The following is a 23,330-nucleotide window of genomic DNA, read 5'->3' as shown; positions in this document are numbered from 1 at the left end:
TACCCCCAAATAAATTAGAATTGTCCCTTTTCCCCAGCTAAGTAGGTATGGCCGCCATTCCCATTAGAGGATGCCATGATGCAATTACAAAGCCTCTGTGCGGCCAGGACAGTAGAAACCCCCCACAAGTGACCCCATTCTGGAAACTACACCCCATAAGGAATCTAACAAGGGGGGCAGCGGGGATATGGCCCCCTGGTGACGGCCACATTTGGGACATGAAAATGAAAAAAATGGTATTTTTTATTTTCTCGGCACATGTTCTACGTAAGTGACTGTCACCAGTGGGGTCCATATGCTCACTGCCCCCCTTGTTAGATTCCTTATGGGGTGTAGTTTCCAGAATGGGGTCACTTGTGGGGGGTTTCTACTGACCTGGCAGCACAGGAGCTTTGTAATTGCGACATGGCCTCCATCCTCCATTCCAGCCTCTAAATGGCGCTCTGTCCCTTTGGTGGCTTGCCCTGTGCCCATATGGCACATTATGCCCACATGTGGGGTATTTTCGTACTCAGGGGAAACTACCCTACACGTTTTGTGTTCATTTTCTTTTTTAACCCCTTGTGGAAATGGAAAAAATCAAGGCTAGACCAACATTTAGTGTAATTTTTGTAAAATTTTTACTCTAAATCATTAATCTTGTCATGATTTTTTCATTTTCACAAGGGGCTAAAAGATAAAAAAAAAACAATAAATGTGTAGAGCAATTTCCCCTGAGTACGGAAATACCCCACATGTGGACATAAAGCGCCATGCGGGTGCAGGGTAAGCCTCCGAAGGGACGGAGCGCCATTTGGTTTTTGAAGGCTGGATTTGGATGGAATGGATTTCGAGGGGCCATGTTGCATTCAAAAGGCCTCTGTGTTGCCAAGACAGTTGAAAACCCCCCACAAGTGACCCCATTATGGAAACTACACCCCTCAAGGAATGTAACAAGGGGTGTAGTGAGCATATGGACCCCACTGGTGACGGGCACAAATGTGAAACAATGTGGCGTGAAAATGAAATATTAAATTTTTTACACTATAATGTTGGTTTAGCCTTGAATCTATCATTTTCACAAGGGGTTAAAAGAGAAAAAAACACACAATATGTGTAGAGCAATTTCCCCCGAGTCCGTAAATACCCCACATGTGGACATAAAGCGCCATGTGGGCGCAGGGCAAGCCTCCGAAGGAAAGGAGCGCCATTTGGATTTTGGAGGTTGGATTTGGCTAGAATGGATGATGAACGCCATGTCGCATTTACAGAGCCCTTGTGCTGCCAAAACACTGGAAACCCCCCACAAGTGACCCCATTCTGGAAACTGCACCCCTCAGGGAATCTAACAAGAGGTGCAATGAGGATATGGACCCCTTGATGACGGGCACATTTGTGCCATGAAAGTGAAAAAATGAAATTTTTTACTTTTACGTCACATTGCTCCACATTTGTGCCCGTCACCAGTGGGGTCCATATGCTCACTGTGCCCCTTGTTAGATTCCTTGAGGGGTGTAGTTTCCAGAATGGGGTCACTTGGGGGGGGTTTCCAGTGTCTTGGCAGCACGAGGGCTCTGTAAATGCGACATGGCCCTTGAAATCCTTTCCAGTGAAATTCAGCTTCCAAAAGCCAATTGGCGCTCCTTCCTTTTGGAGGCTCGTCCTGCGCCCCCTTGGCACTTTATCGCCACATGTGGGGTATTTCTGTACTCGGGAGAAACTGCGCTACACATTTTGTGTCTTTTTTTTCCTCTTATCCCTTTAAGAAAATGAAAAATTGAAGGCTAGAACGTTTTAGTGTAAAAAATAAATTTTTCTTTTTTCACGCCATATTGTTGGGAAAATCTGTGACACACCTGTGGGGTCCAAATGCTCACCGCACCCCTTGTTACATTCCTTGAGGGGTGTAGTTTTCTAAATGGTGTCCCTTTAGGGGTGTTTTTTAGGTTTTGGCACCCCAGAGCCTCTGCCAACCTGAAGTGGTACAGTCAGAAATGACCAAATATAATGGAGGCGTTGAAATTCACTAGGCGCTCCCTTATATCTGAGGCTTGTGGTTGCGTCAAATAGCGCAATAGGGCCACATATGGGGTATTTCTATAAACTGCAGAAACGGGGCAATCAATATTGGGGTGCATTTCTCTGGTAATAGGTTTATAATTATGAAAAATATTGGATTACTATAAAATCTCTGCACAGAAAATTAAAATTTTTAAATTTCTTACACACTTAGCTTTTATTTCTGTGACTCCCCTAAAGGGTTAAAACACTTTCTGGATATGCTTTTGCAGAGTGTGGGGGGTGCAGTTTCTGAAATGGGGTGCTTTGTGGGGCTTTCTAACATACAGGCCCCTCAAATACACTTTAAACCTGAACAGGTCCCTAAAAATATCTGATTTTGAAATTTTACTGAAAATTTTGAAATTTGCTGCTAATGTTTTAAGCTTCCTATCGTCTAAAAAAAATGAAAGATAGTTTAATAAATGCCGCCAACATAAAGTAGACATGTTGCTAATGCTATTTAATATATAATTTATGTGGTATAACCACTTTCTGTATACGCAAAAAAGTTTAAAAGTTGGAAAAATGCAGTTTTTCACATTTTTTCACATTATTTGGGGTTTTTTCATAAAGATTCGTTATGAGTATCGACTCCAATTTACCAGAAATGTAAAGTACAATATGTCACGAGAAAACAATCTCAGAATCAGCCGGATAGGTAAAAGCATCCCGAAGTTATTAATGAATAAAGTGACACTGGTCATATTCATAAAATTTGTCTCTGTCATTAAGGCCATTTCAGGCTCTGTCCTTAAGGGGTTAAAGGGCCAGTAACCACCATACTTCACTGTATGTAATGGAGCAAGACAGTGCTGGTCACATGGTGCGCATCACATGACCAGGATACACTTCTGTGAACATTCCTGTTTGACAGCAAGCAGAGATATTATTAAACATGATAAATTGGCAGAGACTACACAGGGCGACACAATCATCTGGGGTATTGTCATGTAGACCCGGGAGCCATCCATCACACATAGAGGGGCAGCCATCCATCACACATACAGAGGGGGAGCCATCCATCACACACAGAGGGGCAGCCATCCATCACACATACAGAGGGGGAGCCATCCATCACACACAGAGGGGTAGCCATCCATCACACATACAGAGGGGGAGCCATCCATCACACATACAGAGGGGGAGCCATCCATCACACACACAGAGGGGAGCCATCCATCACACATAGAGGGGCAGCCATCCATCACACACAGAGGGGCAGCCATCCATCACACACAGAGGGGCAGCCATCCATCACACATACAGAGGGGGAGCCATCCATCACACACAGACGGGGGAGCCATCCATCACACATAGAGGGGCAGCCATCCATCACACACAGAGGGGAGCCATCCATCACACATACAGAGGGGGAGCCATCCATCACACACAGAGGGGGAGTCATCCATCACACATAGAGGGGCAGCCATCCATCACACACAGAGGGGCAGCCATCCATCACACATACAGAGGGGGAGCCATCCATCACACACAGAGGGGAGCCATCCATCACACATACAGAGGGGGAGCCATCCATCACACACAGAGGGGAGCCATCCATCACACACAGAGGGGAGCCATCCATCACACACACAGAGGGGAGCCATCCATCACACACACAGAGGGGAGCCATCCATCACACACATAGAGGGGGAGCCATCCATCACACACATAGAGGGGGAGCCATCCATCACACACATAGAGGGGGAGCCATCCATCACACACAGAGGGGGAGCCATCCATCACACACATAGAGGGGGAGCCATCCATCACACACATAGAGGGGGAGCCATCCATCACACACATAGAGGGGGAGCCATCCATCACACACATAGAGGGGGAGCCATCCATCACACACACGGAGGGGAGCCATCCATCTCACACACAGAGGGGGAGCCATCCATCTCACACACAGAGGGGGAGCCATCCATCACACACAGAGAGGGGGAGCCATCCATCACACACAGAGAGGGGGAGCCATCCATCACACACAGAGAGGGGGAGCCATCCATCACACACAGAGAGGGGGAGCCATCCATCACACACAGAGAGGGGGAGCCATCCATCACACACATAGAGGGGGAGCCATCCATCACACACATAGAGGGGGAGCCATCCATCACACACATAGAGGGGGAGCCATCCATCACACACATAGAGGGGGAGCCATCCATCACACACATAGAGGGGGAGCCATCCATCACACACAGAGGGGAGCCATCCATCACACACAGAGGGGAGCCATCCATCACACACAGAGGGGAGCCATCCATCACACACAGAGGGGAGCCATCCATCACACACAGAGGGGAGCCATCCATCACACACAGAGGGGGAGCCATCCATCACACATACAGAGGGGGAGCCATCCATCACACACACAGAGGGGAGCCATCCATCACACACACAGAGGGGAGCCATCCATCACACACAGAGGGGAGCCATCCATCACACACAGAGGGGGAGCCATCCATCACACACAGAGGGGGAGCCATCCATCACACACAGAGGGGGAGCCATCCATCACACACAGAGGGGGAGCCATCCATCACACACACAGAGGGGAGCCATCCTTCTATCCATGGAGTGTGATGTATATGCTGTAAATATTGTGTATATACAGGAGAATAATAAGTATATTATTGCTGGGGGCTACATTGAGTTACAACTCCCTCCATCGATTTCCTATTGTGTTTAGTTGTCCCGGCTGTGGGTTTCCTCCTTCTTGTCCCGGCTGTGGGTTTCCTCCTTCCTGTCCCAGCTGTGTGTTTCCTCCTTAGTTGTCCCGGCTCTGGGTTTCCTCCTTAGTTGTCCCGGCTGTGGGTCTCCTCCTTAGTTGTCTCGGCTGTGTGTTTCCTCCTTAGTTGTCCCGGCTGTGTGTTTCCTCCTTAGTTGTCCCGGCTGTGTGTTTCCTCCTTAGTTGTCCCAGCTGTGTGTTTCCTCCTTAGTTGTCCCAGCTGTGTGTTTCCTCCTTAGTTGTCCCAGCTGTGGGTTTCCTCCTTAGTTGTCACGGCTCTGGGTTTCCTCCTTAGTTGTCCCGGCTGTGTGTTTCCTCCTTAGTTGTCCCGGCTGCGTGTCTCCTCCTTAGTTGTCCCGGCTCTGGGTTTCCTCCTCGGTTGTCCCGGCTGCGTGTCTCCTCCTTAGTTGCCCCGGCTGTGTGTTTCCTCCTTAGTTGTCCCGGCTGTGGGTTTCCTCCTTAGTTGTCCCGGCTGTGTGTTTCCTCCTTAGTTGTCCCGGCTGTGGGTTTCCTCAGTTAGTTGTCCCGGCTGTGGGTTTCTTCCTTAGTTGTCCCGGCTGTGTGTTTCCTCCTTAGTTGTCCCGGCTGTGTGTTTCCTTCTTTGTTGTCCCGGCTGTGTGTCTCCTCCTTAGTTGTCCCGGCTGTGGGTTTCTTCCTTACCTGTCCCAGCTGTGTGTTTCCTCCTTAGTTGTCCCGGCTGTGGGTTTCCTCCTTAGTTGTCCCGGCTGCGTGTCTCCTCCTTAGTTGTCCCGGCTGGGGGTTTCCTCCTTACTTGTCCCGGCTGTGTGTCTCCTCCTTAGTTGTCCCGTCTGTGTGTTTCCTCCTTAGTTGTCCCACCTGTGTGTTTCCTCCTTAGTTGTCCCGGCTGTGGGTTTCTTCCTTAGTTGTCCCGGCTGTGTGTTTCCTCCTTAGTTGTCCCGGCTGTGTGTTTCCTCCTTAGTTGTCCCGGCTGGGGGTTTCCTCAGTTAGTTGTCCCGGCTGGGGGTTTCCTCAGTTAGTTGTCCCGGCTGGGGGTTTCCTCAGTTAGTTGTCCCGTCTGTGTGTTTCCTCCTTAGTTGTCCCGGCTGTGTGTCTCCTCCTTAGTTGTCCCGGCTGTGGGTTTCTTCCTTAGTTGTCCCGGCTGTGTGTCTCTTCCTTAGTTGTCCCGGCTGTATGTTTCCTCCTTAGTTGTCCCGGCTGGGGGTTTCCTCCTTAGTTGTCCCGGCTGGGGGTTTCCTCCTTAGTTGTCCCGGCTGTGGGTTTCCTCCTTAGTTGTCCCGGCTGTGGGTTTCCTCCTTAGTTGTCCCGGCTGGGGGTTTCCTCCTTAGTTGTCCCGGCTGTGGGTTTCCTCCTTAGGGCTCGTTCCCACTGAGCAAAAGCAGCTGAATTTCTGCGCTGAATCAGCGCTGAAATTTCAGCCGTTAAAATAGGTGCAGAGCTAATTTCCATTGTGTTGAATGGAAATTCTGCTCTGCAGTTCACACAGTGGAATTTCCGCACTGAACTAATCCGCTTTCCGCCAGAAGAATGAACATGTTCATTCTTCCGCTAGCGGAAGCCTATACAAATCAATGGGGCTCTGATTTTCTGTTTCAGCGCGGATTCAGCGCGGATTCAGCGCGGAATACAAGCGTAATACAAGAGGAAATTACTCGCTGAATCAGCGCGGAAATGGGGAAAGGGGGGGGGGAGGAGGATTCTAGTATATGTTCTGGTATAGTCTAGTTTACTCACCAAATACTCGCTGAATTTCAGCGCTGAATGCATGCGGATTCAGCGCGGATTCCTCGAGTATTCCGCGCTGAATTTGTCAAGAGCTGATTACGAGCTGAACACTTTCCTAGCAGAATACGCAGGGATTCTGCTTGCATTCTGCTTATATTCTGCTCGGAATTCAGCGTCAGTTGATTTCAGGCGGAAATATTTCCTTGCGTAATCCGCTCCTTTTGCTCTGTGTGAACGTAGCCTTAGTTGTCCCGGCTGGGGGTTTCCTCCTTAGTTGTCCCGGCTGGGGGTTTCCTCAGTTAGTTGTCCCGGCTGGGGGTTTCCTCCTTAGTTGTCCCGGCTGGGGGTTTCCTCAGTTAGTTGTCCCGGCTGGGGGTTTCCTCAGTTAGTTGTCCCGGCTCTGGGTTTCCTCAGTTAGTTGTCTCGGGTTTCCTTCTTAGCACATCAAGTGGAGTTGATACCAGAAAGTTGTACATTGGTCTGATCTGGTCACATGACCTTCTCCCATGTCTCCTCTGGATCACTCAGTCATTGGTGATGTTACACGGGCCTGGACATGTGCTGGTGTTAGGAGGGGGACCATGTGTGTCCTGCGGCATTGTAATCCATGAGGGGGCAGTTGTTGCTGTCTCACCAAGCTTCTGCCTATTGTCCTGTAGCCCATCCCAGCCTTGTGCATGTCTACAGTGTTGTCCCTGGTGTCCTTAGACAGGTCTTTGGCCATGGTGGATTGGTTTGAATGTGAGTGTGAGGAAAGGTTATACAGTCTTGCTTGCCTTCCATGGTCTTTACATGGTATTTTTTCTTTTCCCAGGAGACAAGGACGGCAGTAAAGTCACCACAGTAGTAGCGACTCCGGGTCAGGGTCCGGACCGGCAGCAGGAGGTCAGCTACACAGACACCAAGGTGATCGGTAATGGCTCCTTTGGTGTGGTCTACCAGGCCAAACTGTGCGACTCAGGAGAGCTGGTGGCCATTAAGAAGGTCCTGCAGGACAAGAGGTTCAAGGTGAGCGGTGTCACCACGAGGGGTCATATGTAGAGGGGGGGTCACTCCAGGGGGATGTATTTACAGGTAGGGTTCCCCATATGGCTGCACATGGTCCTGACCCCGCTCTCCATATATACTCTAAGCTGCAGATCTCACATAAGGGATTGTGTGTCGCCCCTGTGTGGGGTGGGAGAGTATTGCGCTGTCAGTCCCTGGAGAGGTTAACCAGTAGCAGTGTGGGGTGGCTGCGTTGCTGCTATTAATATGCAGGTTGTGCAATAGTCACTGCTGTGTGATTTGTGACCGCAATGGCTCCAGACGCCCATACCAATATGACTCTGGGGGAGGGGGATACCATACCTTTAGGACTCTGGGGGAGGGGGATACCATACCAATATGACTTTGGGGGAGGGGGATACCATACCTTTAGGACTCTGGGGGGTAACCATACCTATAGGACTCTGAGGGAGGGGGATACCATACCTATAGGACTCGGGGTGGGGGGGATACCATACCTTTAGGACTCTGGGGGAGGGGGATACCATACCAATATGACTTTGGGGGAGGGGGATATCATACCTTTAGGACTCTGGGGGGGAACCATACCTATAGGACTCTGGGGGAGGGGGATACCATACCAATATGACTTTGGGGGAGGGGGATATCATACCTTTAGGACTCTGGGGGGGAACCATACCTATAGGACTCTGGGGGAGGGGGATACCATACCTATAGGACTCTGGGGGGGGAACCATACCAATAGGACTCTGGGGGAGGGGGATACCATACCTATAGGACTCGGGGTGGGGGGGATACCATATCTATAGGACTCTGGGGGGGGAACCATACCAATAGGACTCTGGGGGAGGGAGATACCATACCTATAGGACTCGGGGTGGGGGGTGATACCATATCTATAGGACTGTGGGGGGGGGGGGGGCAATACTACACCTGCAGTACTTTGGGGGGGGGGGGCAATACTACACCTGCAGTACTTTGGGGGGGGGGGGGATGTACCGTACCTGCAGGAGTCCATTCCCAGGAGAAGATATTATTCCCCTCTTGCTGCTCCCTCCATCGGGCTGTGTGACCCCGATGATGTGGCTGCAGGGCGCAGTGTAGAGAAGTGAGGCTGCACCCGGGGGAGGTATGGGGGGGGAGCTGCCTGTACATGAGGAGACGCTGCTGCAGACATGACAAGGAGACGGCTGTACTTATGAATCTGATAAAATGGGGGTGCAGGGGGTAGTATGTGGAGGCTGCGCTGGGGTGTGCGGTGTGGAGGCTGCGCTGGGGTGTGCGGTGTGGAGGCTGCGCTGGGGTGTGCGGTGTGGAGGCTGCGCTGGGGTGTGCGGTGTGGAGGCTGCGCTGGGGTGTGCGGTGTGGAGGCTGCGCTGGGGTGTGCGGTGTGGAGGCTGCGCTGGGGTGTGCGGTGTGGAGGCTGCGCTGGGGTGTGCGGTGTGGAGGCTGCGCTGGGGTGTGCGGTGTGGAGGCTGCGCTGGGGTGTGCGGTGTGGAGGCTGCGCTGGGGTGTGCGGTGTTGAGGCTGCGCTGGGGTGTGCGGTGTGGAGGCTGCGCTGGGGGGTGTGGTGTTGGGGGGACAGCTGTCAGGACTAGGGATGCACCGAAATATCGATACTACTGCAAAAAAACGGTTCAGTACCAGGATTCCCAGGATTCGATACTTTATGTTAAGCTGCGCAATAGCGCAGCATAACATATTAAGAGAACATAACAGGTGGCTACTGGCTAGCTGAGCTCCTGTCAGTGTGCCGTCCCCCGCCTCCCCAGCACCTCCTCGGCCCGCCCCTCGCTAACAGCAGTGCGAACTTCAAATAGTGGTAGGTGTAGAGCTGTTACCTCACCTCTCTGCTCAGCAGCTCCTGCTCCATGCGGTCATGTTTTGTTCTCCTCCCCCTGCCGCGCTGTCACTCCCGGACGCCGCTCACTATACCAACCAAAACTCCCCCCGCCCCGGCCAGGCCCCGCACACATGCCACTGCAGTCCCGGCCCACCGGACCCCGCACACATGCCGCAACAGTCCCGGCCCACCCGACCCCGCACACATGCCGCAACAGTCCCGGCCCGCCGGACCCCGCACACATGGCGCAACAGTCCCGGCCCGCCGGACCCCGCACACATGCCGCAACAGTCCCGGCCCACCGGACCCCGCACACATGCCGCAACAGTCCCGGCCCACCGGACCCCGCACACATGCCGCAACAGTCCCGGCCCACCGGACCCCGCACACATGCCGCAGCAGTCCAGCTAAAATTGGAGAATTCTGCCCACTACAATTTAACACATCAATATGTAAGAAAGATTTTATTTTATTATTATTTTTGCCCTTTATGTCATACTGCAGCTTTACACTATGTAAGTGTGCCTGGTACTACACAGCAGTATCGGCCATACATACATCCATACTGGTACTGCACAGCAGCAACATCCATACATACATACATACTGGTATTACACAGCAGCAGCATCCATACATACATACATACATCCATACTGGTACTGCACAGCAGCAACATCCATACATACATACTGGTATTACACAGCAGCAGCATCCATCCATACATACATACATACATGCTGGTATTACACAGCAGCAGCATCCATACATACATACTGGTATTACACAGCATCAGCATCCATACATACATACATACTGGTATTACACAGCAGCAGCATCCATACATACATACTGGTATTACACAGCAGCATCATCCATCCATACATGCATACTGGTATTACACAGCATCATCCATCCATACATGCATACTGGTATTACACAGCAGCAGCATCCATACATACATACTGGTATTACACAGCAGCATCCATACTTACATACATACATACATACATACATACATACTGCTACTACACAGCAGCAGCATCCATACATACTGGTATTACACAGCATCAGCATCACTAGTCAGGACAGACAAATCCTCCTCAACCCCCCTGGGATGTGTGTGCTGGTGGGGGGGGGGGTATAGGCTGCTACACCTGCTGGATGTGTGTATTGGGGGGGGTATAGGCTGGTACACCTGCTGCCCCCTGGGATGTGTGTGCTGGGGGGGGGGGGGGTATAGACTGGTACACCTGCTGCCCCCTGGGATGTGTGTGCTGGGGGAGGGGGTATAGGCTGGTACACCTGCTGCCCCCTGGGATGTGTGTGCTGGTGGGGGGGGGGGGGTATAGGCTGCTACACCTGCTGGATGTGTGTATTGGGGGGGGGGGGGGGTATAGGCTGCTACACCTGCTGCCCCCTGGGATGTGTGTGCTGGGGGGGGGGTATAGGCTGCTACACCTGCTGGATGTGTGTATTGGGGAGGGGGTATAGACTGGTACACTTGCTGCCCCCTGGGATGTGTGTGCTGGGGGGGGGGGTATAGACTGGTACACCTGCTGCCCCCTGGGATGTGTGTGCTGGGGGAGGGGGTATAGACTGGTACACTTGCTGCCCCCTGGGATGTGTGTGCTGGGGGGGGGGTATAGACTGGTACACCTGCTGCCCCCTGGGATGTGTGTGCTGGGGGAGGGGGTATAGACTGGTACACCTGCTGCCCCCTGGGATGTGTGTGCTGGGGGGGGGGGTATAGACTGGTACACCTGCTGCCCCTGGGATGTGTGTGTTGGGGGGGTATAGACTGGTAACGTGCTGCCCCCTGGGATGTGTGTGCTGGGGGAGGGGGTATAGACTGGTACACCTGCTGCCCCCTGGGATGTGTGTGCTGGGGGAGGGGGTATAGACTGGTACACCTGCTGCCCCCTGGGATGTGTGTGTTGGGGGGAGGGGAGGGGGGTATAGACTGGTACACCTGCTGCCCCCTGGGATGTGTGTGCTGGGGGAGGGGGTATAGACTGGTACACCTGCTGCCCCTGGGATGTGTGTGTTGGGGGGGAGGGGAGGGGGGTATAGACTGGTACACCTGCTGCCCCTGGGATGTGTGTTTTGGGGGGGAGGGGAGGGGGGTATAGACTGGTACACCTTCTGCCCCTGGGATGTGTGTTTTGGGGGGGAGGGGAGGGGGGTATAGACTGGTACACCTGCTGCCCCTGGGATGTGTGTGTGTGTGGGGGGGGTGGGGGTGTATAGACTGGTACACCTGCTGCCTCCTGGGATGTGTGTGCTGGGGGGGGAGGGGGTATAGACTGGTACACCTGCTGCCTCCTGGGATGTGTGTGCTGGGGGGGGGGGGGGGTATAGACTGGTACACCTGCTGCCTCCTGGGATGTGTGTGCTTGGGGGGGGTTTAGACTGGTACACTTGCTGCCCCCTGGGATGTGTGTGCTGGGTGGGGGGTATAGACTGGTACACCTGCTGTCCCCTGGGATGTGTGTGTTGGGGGGGGGGGTTAGACCTGAAGACGCCATGCTGTAGTAAGTGCAGGGACCTGAACACGCCATGCTGTAGTAAGTGCAGACACGTGAACACGCCATGCTGTAGTAAGTGCAGACACGTGAACACGCCATGCTGTAGTAAGTGCAGACACGTGAACACGCCATGCTGTAGTAAGTGCAGACACGTGAACACGCCATGCTGTAGTAAGTGCAGGGACCTGAACACGCCATGCTGTAGTAAGTGCAGGGACCTGAACACGCCATGCTGTAGTAAGTGCAGACACGTGAACACGCCATGCTGTAGTAAGTGCAGGGACCTGAACACGCCATGCTGTAGTAAGTGCAGGGACCTGAACACCTGAAGTGCAGGGAATATGCTCTATAGCTGCGTCTCCCATAATAAATGTCTTTTAGTCTTTCATAAGTTTTGTTGGGCACTAACATATCTTAAAATTATTTTGCCCGGACTTCCCCTTTAAAGCCTTAAACTTTATGTTCTCTGTGTCCTCAGTGCAGGATTATTACATGTGTGTATCCTCAGTGCAGGATTATTACATGTATGTATCCTCAGTACAGGGTTATTACATGTGTGTATCCTCAGTACAGGGTTATTACATGTGTGTATCCTCAGTACAGGGTTATTACATGTGTGTATCCTCAGTACAGGGTTATTACATGTGTGTATCCTCAGTACAGGGTTATTACATGTGTGTATCCTCAGTACAGGGTTATTACATGTGTGTATCCTCAGTACAGGGTTATTACATGCTCTCCTGTGATGTGCCCTCTCTATTGGGGCAGCTTGGGGTTCTGGGCAGATGGTATTAGTGCGGGGGGCAGGTGACTACGGACTGGACTGCGGACGCACCGCCTGGTTTCCTCCTCTCCCTGAAAAGATCAACTTCAAAGTAGTCAGGAAACAGCTGCCCCCCACATTGTCCTGCAGAGCTGCCATAAGTCACATGATCACAGCCGCCTGCAAGACTCGCCATGTGCTAGAGATTAGAGCTGGAGGGTAGAGGAGGATGGAGAGGAGGCTGCAGAACTGGGAGATGGAGAGGAGGCCGCAGAGCTGGGGGATGGAGAGGAGGCCGCAGAGCTGGGGGATGGAGAGGAGGCTGCAGAACTGGGAGATGGAGAGGAGGCCGCAGAGCTGGGGGATGGAGAGGAGGCCGCAGAGCTGGGGGATGGAGAGGAGGCCGCAGAGCTGGGGGATGGAGAGGAGGCCGCAGAGCTGGGGGATGGAGAGGAGGCCGCAGAGCTGGGGGATGGAGAGGAGGCCGCAGAACTGGGAGATGGAGAGGAGGCCGCAGAGCTGGGGGATGGAGAGGAGGGTGCAGAGCTGGGGGATGGAGAGGAGGCCGCAGAGCTGGGGGATGGAGAGGAGGGTGCAGAGCTGGGGGATGGAGAGGAGGGTGCAGAGCTGGGGGATGGAGAGGAGGGTGCAGAGCTGGGGGATGGAGAGGAGGCCGCAGAGCTGGGGGATGGAGAGGAGGCCGCAGAGCTGGGGGATGGAGAGGAGGCCGCAGAGCTGGGGGATGGAGAGGAGGCCGCAGAGCTGGGGGATGGAGCGAAGGGTGCAGAGCTGGGGGATGGAGAGGAGGCCGCAGAGCTGGGGGATGGAGAGGAGGCCGCAGAGCTGGGGGATGGAGAGGAGGCCGCAGAACTGGGAGATGGAGAGGAGGCCTCAGAGCTGGGGGATGGAGAGGAGGCCGCAGAACTGGGAGATGGAGAGGAGGCCGCAGAGCTGGGGGATGGAGAGGAGGCCGCAGAACTGGGGGATGGAGAGGAGGGTGCAGAGCTGGGGGATGGAGAGGAGGGTGCAGAGCTGGGGGATGGAGAGGAGGGTGCAGAGCTGGGGGATGGAGAGGAGGCCGCAGAGCTGGGGGATGGAGAGGAGGCCGCAGAGCTGGGGGATGGAGCGGAGGCCGCAGAGCTGGGGGATGGAGAGGAGGCCGCAGAGCTGGGGGATGGAGAGGAGGGTGCAGAGCTGGGGGATGGAGAGGAGGGTGCAGAGCTGGGGGATGGAGAGGAGGGTGCAGAGCTGGGGGATGGAGAGGAGGGTGCAGAGCTGGGGGATGGAGAGGAGGCCGCAGAGCTGGGGGATGGAGAGGAGGCCGCAGAGCTGGGGGATGGAGAGGAGGCCGCAGAGCTGGGGGATGGAGAGGAGGCCGCAGAGCTGGGGGATGGAGAGGAGGCCGCAGAGCTGGGGGATGGAGAGGAGGCCGCAGAGCTGGGGGATGGAGAGGAGGGTGCAGAGCTGGAGGATGGGGGGTGTAAAGGAGGCCGCAGAGCTGGAGGATGGGGGGTGTAAAGGAGGCCGCAGAGCTGGAGGATGGGGGGTGTAAAGGAGGCCGCAGAGCTGGAGGATGGGGGGTGTAAAGGAGGCCGCAGAGCTGGAGGAGGGGGGGTGTAAAGGAGGCCGCAGAGCTGGAGGATGGGGGGGGGGTGTAAAGGAGGCCGCAGAGCAGGAGGATGGGGGGGTGTAGAGGAGGCCGGAGAGCAGGAGGATGGGGGGTGTAAAGGAGGCCGCAGAGCAGGAGGATGGGGGGGTGTAGAGGAGGCCGCAGAGCAGGAGGATGGGGGGTGTAAAGGAGGCCGCAGAGCTGGAGGATGGGGGGTGTAAAGGAGGCCGCAGAGCAGGAGGATGGGGGGGTGTAAAGGAGGCCGCAGAGCTGGAGGATGGGGGGTGTAAAGGAGGCCGCAGAGCTGGAGGATGGGGGGTGTAAAGGAGGCCGCAGAGCTGGAGGATGGGGGGGGGTGTAGAGGAGGCCGCAGAGCAGGAGGATGGGGGGGTGTAGAGGAGGCCGCAGAGCAGGAGGAATGGGAGTAATGATGAGCTGAGCCCACAGTATGCCCCCTCTCTGCCTCCAGGGGGCGCTGGAAACATGGGGGGGGGGAGGACTCGGCGCTCAGTAACCATAGAGACAAGATTCCCTCCTAACATTTTCTGTTTTAAATTTCAGAACCGGGAGCTGCAGATAATGAGGAAGCTGGACCACTGCAACATCGTGCGGCTGCGCTACTTCTTCTACTCCAGCGGGGAGAAGGTGAGGGACCCCGGGATTATGGGATGTGTGACCCCCACTATGGGATGTGTGACCCCGGGATTATGGGATGTGTGACCCCCACTATGGGATGTGTGACCCCCGCTATGGGACGTGTGACCCCCACTATGGGATGTGTGACCCCTGCTATGGGACGTGTGACCCCCGCTATGGGATGTGTGACCCCCGCTATTGGACGTGTGACCCCCGCTATTGGACGTGTGACCCCCGCTATGGGACGTGTGACCCCCGCTATGGGACGTGTGACCCCCTCTATGGGACGTGTGACCCCCTCTATGGGACGTGTGACCCCCACTATGGGACGTGTGACCCCCACTATGGGACGTGTGACCCCGACTATGGGACGTGTGACCCCGACTATTGGACGTGCGACCTCCACTATGGGACGTGTGACCTCCACTATGGGACGTGTGACCTCCACTATGGGATGTGTGACCTCCACTATGGGATGTGTGACCTCCACTATGGGATGTGTGACCTCCACTATGGGATGTGTGACCTCCACTATGGGATGTGTGACCTCCACTATGGGATGTGTGACCTCCACTATGGGATGTGTGACCCCTGCTATGGGATGTGTGACCTCCACTATGGGATGTGTGACCTCCACTATGGGATGTGTGACCTCCACTATGGGATGTGTGACCCCTGCTATGGGATGTGTGCCGGGTTGCCCCCCCCCCCCCCCCATTATCGGATGTATCCAGGATGTTACTGGTATTTAGGGATGTGACTGGGATTAAGAGATGTAACTGGTATTATTGGATGTGACTGGTATTATGGGATGTATGCGGATGTTACCGGATTATTTCTTCCTTCTATAGAAAGATGAGGTGTACCTAAACCTGGTGCTGGACTATGTTCCGGAGACGGTGTACAGAGTGGCCCGACATTACAGCCGAGCCAAGCAGGCGCTCCCCATGATCTACGTTAAGGTGATTATATCCTGTATACCCCGGGGGTCCTGCTGCTGGGGGCATCCTGTGTACCCCGGGGGTCCTGCTTCTGGGGGCATCCTGTATACCCCGGGGGTCCTGCTGCTGGGGCATCCTGTATACCCCTCCTGTATGTATAGCAGAGCTGCTTGGGGGTACAGTAGGTGAGGGTGGTGATGCAGAGGTGCTAGGGTTGGGTTAATATGTTGGCATAACAGAGCTTCTGTGGTTGTGTTAGCATGTTGGTATAGCAGAGCTGCTGCAGTTGGATTAGTATGTTGGTATAGTAGAGCTGCTGGCATTGGGTTAGCGTGTTGATATAGCTGAGAGCGCTGGGGTTGGGTTAGTATGTTGGTATAGCAGAGCTGCAGGGATTGGGTTCGTATGATGGTATAGCAGAGCTGCTGGGTACATTGCAGTCACTCTGGTCCTGTGTCATCTTGTTCCCTTAGTTGTACATGTATCAGCTGTTCCGCAGTTTAGCCTACATCCATTCCTTTGGGATCTGCCATCGGGACATCAAGCCACAGAACCTGCTGCTGGACCCCGACACCGCCGTGCTGAAGCTCTGTGACTTTGGCAGGTAAGGTAACGCGGCAATGGCGTGACTGTGTGATAGGCAGCTCTGATTGTGAGCTCCTGGGATCAGAGCACCTGAGGGTCCTGCCCCCTGTATATATTATTGGGGCACCTGAGGGCACAGGTGATATGTGACTGGTATATGATATATACAGGTGATATGTGACTGGTACATGATATGTTATATACAGGTGATATGTGACTGGTATATATGATATATACAGGTGATATGTGACTGGTATATGATATGTTATATACAGGTGATATGTGACTGGTATATCATATATACAGGTGATATGTGACTGGTATATGATATATAAAGGTGATATGTGACTGGTACATGATATGTTATATACAGGTGATATGTGACTGGTACATGATATGTTATATACAGGTGATATGTGACTGGTATATATGATATATACAGGTGATATGTGACTGGTATATGATATATAAAGGTGATATGTGACTGGTACATGATATGTTATATACAGGTGATATGTGACTGGTACATGATATGTTATATATAGGTGATATGTGACTGGTATATGATATATACAGGTGATATGTAACTGGTATATGATATGTTATATACAGGTGATATGTGACTGGGATATGATATATACAGGTGATATGTGACTGGTATATGATATGTTATATATAGGTGATATATGACTGGTATATGATATATACAGGTGATATGTGATTAGTACATGATATGCTATATAAAGGTGATATGTGACTGGTACATGATATGTTATATACAGGTGATATATGACTGGTATATGATATATACAGGTGATATATGACTGGTACATGATATGTTATATACAGGTGATATGTAACTGGTATATGATATATACAGGTGATATGTGACTGGTATATGATATGTTATATATAGGTGATATATGACTGGTATATGATATATACAGGTGATATGTGACTGGTACATGATATGTTATATACAGGTGATATGTGACTAGTACATGATATGATATATAAAGGTGATATGTGACTGGTACATGATATGTTATATACAGGTGATATGTAACTGGTATATGATATATACAGGTGATATGTGACTGGTATATGATATGTTATATATAGGTGATATGTGACTGGTATATGATATATACAGGTGATATGTGACTGGTATATGATATGTTATATATAGGTGATATATGACTGGTATATGATATATGATATGTTATATACAGGTGATATGTGACTGGTATATGATATGTTATATATAGGTATATGACTGGTATATGATATGTTATATACAGGTGATATGTGACTGGTATATGATATATAAAGGTGATATGTGACTGGTACATGATATGTTATATACAGGTGATATGTAACTGGTATATGATATGTTATATACAGGTGATCTGTGACTGGTATATGATATATACAGGTGATATGTGACTGGTATATGATATGTTATATATAGGTGATATGTGACTGGTATATGATATATACAGGTGATATGTGACTGGTATATGATATGTTATATACAGGTGATATGTGACTGGTATATGATATATACAGGTGATATGTGACTGGTATATGATATGTTATATACAGGTGATATGTGACTGGTATATGATATATACAGGTGATATGTGACTGGTATATATGTTATGTTATATACAGGTAATATTAGATTGGTACGTGATATATGATATATGACTGGTATATGATATATACAGGTGATATGTGACTGGTATATATGTTATTTTATATACAGGTGATATTAGATTGGTATATGATATGTGACTGGTATATGATGTTATATACAGGTAATATTTGACTGGTATATATGTTATGTTATATACAGGTGATATATGACTGGTATATGATATACCAGTCACATATCACCTGCATATATCATATCATATACCAGTCACATATCACCTGCATATATCATATCATATATACCAGTCATATATCACCTGTATATATCATATCATATACCAGTCAAATATTACCTGTATATAACATATCATATACCAGTCACATATCATATATCATGTACCAATCTAATATCACCTGTATATAACATATATATATATATATATATATATATATATATATATATATACCAGTCCCATATCACCTGTATATAACATAATCCAGTCACATATCACCTGTATATATCATATACCAGTCACATATTACCTGTATATAACATATCATATACCAGTCACATATCACCTGTATATATCATATACCAGTCACATATCACCTGTATATATCATATATGTCATGTCATATACAGGTGATATGTGACTGGTATATGTTATATACAGGTGATATGTGACTGGTATATGATATGTTATATACAGGTGATATATGACTGGTATATGATATGTTATATACAGGTGATATATGACTGGTATATGATATGTTATATACAGGTGATATATGACTGGTATATGATATGATATATACAGGTTATATGTGACTGGTATATGATATATACAGGTGAAATGTCACTGGTATATGATATATACAGGTGATATGTGACTGGTATATGTTATATACAGGTGATATGTGACTGGTATATGATATATACAGGTGAAATGTGACTGGTATATGATATATACAGGTGAAATGTGACTGGTATATGATATATACAGGTGATATATGACTGGTATATGTTATATACAGGTGATATGTGACTGGTATATGATTTATACAGGTGATATGTGACTGGTATATGATATATACAGGTGATATGTGACTGGTATATGATATATACAGGTGATATATGACTGGTATATGTTATATACAGGTGAAATGTGACTGGTATATGATATGTTATATACAGGTGATATTAGATTGGTACGTGATATATGATATATGACTGGTATATGATATATTAAATACAGGTGATATGTGACTGGTATATGATATATACAGGTGATATACTGTATGACTGCTACATGATATTGATTGGTATACGATATATGATATGTTATATACAGGTGATATATGATATATGACTGGTATATGATATATGATATGTTATATACAGGTGATATGTGACTGGTATATGATATATACAGGTGATATATGACTGCTACATGATATTGATTGGTATACGATATATGATATCATATACCAGTCATATATCACCTGTATATAACATATGTTATATACAGGTTATATGTGACTATTATATGATATGTCATATACAGGTGATATGTGATATATGTTTTATAATATGTTATATATTACATTGTACGTTACAGTCGTTTCTGAAAGTTTTTGCCTCTTTTCCTACAGTGCGAAGCAGTTGGTGCGTGGGGAGCCCAATGTTTCCTACATCTGCTCGCGGTACTATCGGGCCCCGGAGTTGATCTTTGGGGCCACTGATTACACCTCCAGCATAGGTGAGCCGCCATCTTGTTACCAAATGGAGATCTCTTCCATCTGTTTAATTTCTTGGATCGGGGAATTTACATCAGTTACGCAGGCCCTGTCCGGTCAGTGGGGTACGCGGCCCTGTCCGGTCAGTGGGGTACGCGGCCCTGTCCGGTCAGTGGGGTACGCGGCCCTGTCCGGTCAGTGGGGTACGCGGCCCTGTCCGGTCAGTGGGGTACGCGGCCCTGTCCGGTCAGTGGGGTACGCGGCCCTGTCCGGTCAGTGGGGTACGCGGCCCTGTCCGGTCAGTGGGGTACGCGGCCCTGTCCGGTCAGTGGGGTACGGGGCCCTGTCCGGTCAGTGGGGTACGCGGCCCTGTCCGGTCAGTGGGGTACGCGGCCCTGTCCGGTCCGTGGGGTACGCGGCCCTGTCCGGTCCGTGGGGTACGCGGCCCTGTCCGGTCAGTGGGGTACGCGGCCCTGTCCTGTCAGTGGGGTACGCGGCCCTGTCCTGTCAGTGGGGTACGCGGCCCTGTCCGGTCAGTGGGGTACGCGGCCCTGTCCTGTCAGTGGGGTACGCGGCCCTGTCCGGTCAGCCTGTCCAGGATGCAGTAGCAATAAGGAGCGGGTTTGCCAGAGGAGTCTGCAGCAGTGAGGAGCGGGTGTGCCAGAGGAGGCTGCAGCAGTGAGGAGCGGGTATGCCAGAGGAGGCTGCAGCAATGAGGAGCGGGTGTGCTAGAGGAGCGGGTGTGCCAGAGGAGGCTGCAGCAATGAGGAGCGGGTGTGCCAGAGGAGGCTGCAGCAGTGAGGAGCGGGGGTGCCAGAGGAGGCTGCAGCAGTGAGGAGCGGGTGTGCCAGAGGAGTCTGCAGCAGTGAGGAGCGGGGGTGCCAGAGGAGGCTGCAGCAGTGAGGAGCAGGGGTGCCAGAGGAGGCTGCAGCAGTGAGGAGCGGGTGTGCCAGAGGAGGCTGCAGCAGTGAGGAGCGGGGGTGCCAGAGGAGGCTGCAGCAGTGAGGAGCGGGGGTGCCAGAGGAGGCTGCAGCAGTGAGGAGCGGGGGTGCCAGAGGAGGCTGTGTTTGTATATATTATGTGTAGTAGATTTCTTCTTTCTCCTCAGATGTGTGGTCAGCGGGCTGTGTGCTGGCAGAGCTCCTACTGGGGCAGCCCATCTTCCCCGGGGACAGCGGGGTGGATCAGCTGGTGGAGATCATCAAGGTAAGGACCCCCGTATACTGTGTGACCTCTCCCCTGTATACTGTGTGACCTCCTCTCCCCGTATACTGTGTGACCTCCTCTCCCCCGTATACTGTGTGACCTCCTCTCCCCGTATACTGTGTGACCTCCTCTCCCCCGTATACTGTGTGACCTCCTCTCCCCCGTATACTGTGTGACCTCCTCTCCCCCGTATACTGTGTGACCTCCTCTCCCCCGTATACTGTGTGACCTCCTCTCCCCCGTATACTGTGACCTCCTCTCCCCCGTATACTGTGTGACCTCCTCTCCCCCGTATACTGTGTGACCTCCTCTCCCCCGTATACTGTGTGACCTCCTCTCCCCCGTATACTGTGTGACCTCCTCTCCCCTGTATACTGTGTGACCTCCTCTCCTCTGTATACTGTGTGACCTCCTCTCCCCCGTATACTGTGTGACCTCCTCTCCCCTGTATACTGTGTGACCTCCTCTCCTCTGTATACTGTGTGACCTCCTCTCCTCTGTATACTGTGTGACCCCATATTCCCCGCCCCCCTCGCTTATAATCTCTCTATATTTCCCCCTTTGATGGTAATGACCCCATATCCCCCCCCCGCTCTGGTGATAGTGACCCCATATCCCCCCGCTCTGGTGATAGTGACCCCATATCCCCCCCCTCTGGTGATAGTGACCCCATATCCCCCCCCCCCTCTGGTGATAGTGACCCCATATCCCCCCCCTCTGGTGATAGTGACCCCCATATCCCCCCCCCTCTGGTGATAGTGACCCCATATCCCCCCGCTCTGGTGATAGTGACCCCATATCCCCCCCCTCTGGTGATAGTGACCCCATATCCCCCCTCTCTGGTGATAGTGACCCCATATCCCTCCGCTCTGGTCATAGTGACCCCATATCCCCCCTCTCTGGTGATAGTGACCCCATATCTCCCCTCTCTGGTGATAGTGACCCCCATATCCCCCCTCTCTGGTGATAGTGACCCCATATCCCTCCGCTCTGGTCATAGTGACCCCATATCCCCCCTCTCTGGTGATAGTGACCCCATATCTCCCCTCTCTGGTGATAGTGACCCCCATATCCCCCCTCTCTGGTGATAGTGACCCCCATATCTCCCCCCTCTGGTGATAGTGACCCCCATATCCCCCCTCTGGTGATAGTGACCCCATATCCCCCCGCTCTGGTGATAGTGACCCCATATCCCCCCTCTGGTCATAGTGACGTCATATCCCCCCCCCCTCTGGTGATAGTGACCCCATATCCCTCCGCTCTGGTCATAGTGACCCCATATCTCCCCTCTCTGGTGATAGTGACCCTCATATCCCCCCTCTCTGGTGATAGTGACCCTCATATCCCCCCTCTCTGGTGATAGTGACCCCCATATCCCCCCTCTCTGGTGATAGTGACCCCATATCCCCCCTCTTTGGTGATAGTGACCCCACATCCTCCCGCTCTGGTGATAGTGACCCCATATCCCCCCTCTCTGGTGATAGTGATCCCATATCCCCCCCTCTGGTGATAGTGACCCCCATATCCCCCCTCTCTCTGGTGATAGTGACCCCATATCCCCCCTCCCTGGTGATAGTGACCCCCATATCCCCCCCCTCTGGAGATAGTGACCCCCTTTTCCCCCCTCTCTGGTGATAGTGACCCCATATCCCATCTCTCTATGGTGATAGTGACCCCATATCCCCCTCTCTAGTGATAGTGACCCCATATCCCCCCTCTCTGGTGATAGTGACCCCATATCCCCCCGCTCTGGTGATAGTGACCCCATATCCCCCCGCTCTGGTGATAGTGACCCCATATCCCCCCTCTGGTCATAGTGACGTCATATCCCCCCCCCTCTGGTGATAGTGACCCCATATCCCCCCTCTTTGGTGATAGTGACCCCACATCCTCCCGCTCTGGTGATAGTGACCCCATATCTCCCCTCTCTGGTGATAGTGATCCCATATCCCCCCTCTCTGGTGATAGTGATCCCCATATCCCCCCTCTCTCTGGTGATAGTGACCCCATATCCCCCCTCCCTGGTGATAGTGACCCCCATATTCCCCCCCTCTGGAGATAGTGACCCCCTTTCCCCCCTCTCTGGTGATAGTGACCCCATATCCCATCTCTCTATGGTGATAGTGACCCCATATCCCCCTCTCTAGTGATAGTGACCCCATATCCCCCCTCTCTGGTGATAGTGACCCCACATCCCCCCGCTCTGGTGATAGTGACCCCACATCCCCCCGCTCTGGTGATAGTGACCCCACATCCCCCCGCTCTGGTGATAGTGACCCCATATCCCCCCGCTCTGGTGATAGTGACCCCATATCCCCCCGCTCTGGTGATAGTGACCCC

The 23,330-nt window shown here is 51.8% G+C and overlaps 2 protein-coding genes across 4 annotated transcripts in view; one reads left to right on the top strand and one right to left on the bottom strand.

Moving 5' to 3' along the window:
• Nucleotides 1–23,330, top strand: part of GSK3B (glycogen synthase kinase 3 beta) — a 50,969-nt gene that overhangs the window by 22,101 nt on the left and 5,538 nt on the right. For all 3 annotated transcript variants that reach the window (XM_069944513.1, XM_069944512.1, XM_069944511.1), the window contains exons 2-7: nt 7,296–7,489; nt 14,791–14,874; nt 15,717–15,827; nt 16,280–16,410; nt 19,701–19,807; nt 20,893–20,990. In XM_069944513.1, the coding sequence (XP_069800614.1) occupies nt 7,296–7,489; nt 14,791–14,874; nt 15,717–15,827; nt 16,280–16,410; nt 19,701–19,807; nt 20,893–20,990 (725 nt within the window). The remainder of the gene's footprint in view (nt 1–7,295; nt 7,490–14,790; nt 14,875–15,716; nt 15,828–16,279; nt 16,411–19,700; nt 19,808–20,892; nt 20,991–23,330) is intronic.
• Nucleotides 12,614–14,747, bottom strand: LOC138768048 (uncharacterized). The gene is made up of 3 exons (XM_069946056.1): nt 14,713–14,747; nt 13,322–13,787; nt 12,614–12,712 (listed from the first exon to the last, which is right to left on the bottom strand). The coding sequence occupies exons 1-3, from the start codon at nt 14,745–14,747 to the stop codon at nt 12,614–12,616; spliced, it is 600 nt and encodes a 199-aa protein (XP_069802157.1).

The sequence above is a fragment of the Dendropsophus ebraccatus genome, chromosome 11 (assembly GCF_027789765.1).
Source record: "Dendropsophus ebraccatus isolate aDenEbr1 chromosome 11, aDenEbr1.pat, whole genome shotgun sequence".
NCBI lineage: Eukaryota > Metazoa > Chordata > Amphibia > Anura > Hylidae > Dendropsophus > Dendropsophus ebraccatus.
Note: the sequence above shows the minus strand (reverse complement) of the source record. Positions and strands in the feature narration are given on the sequence as shown.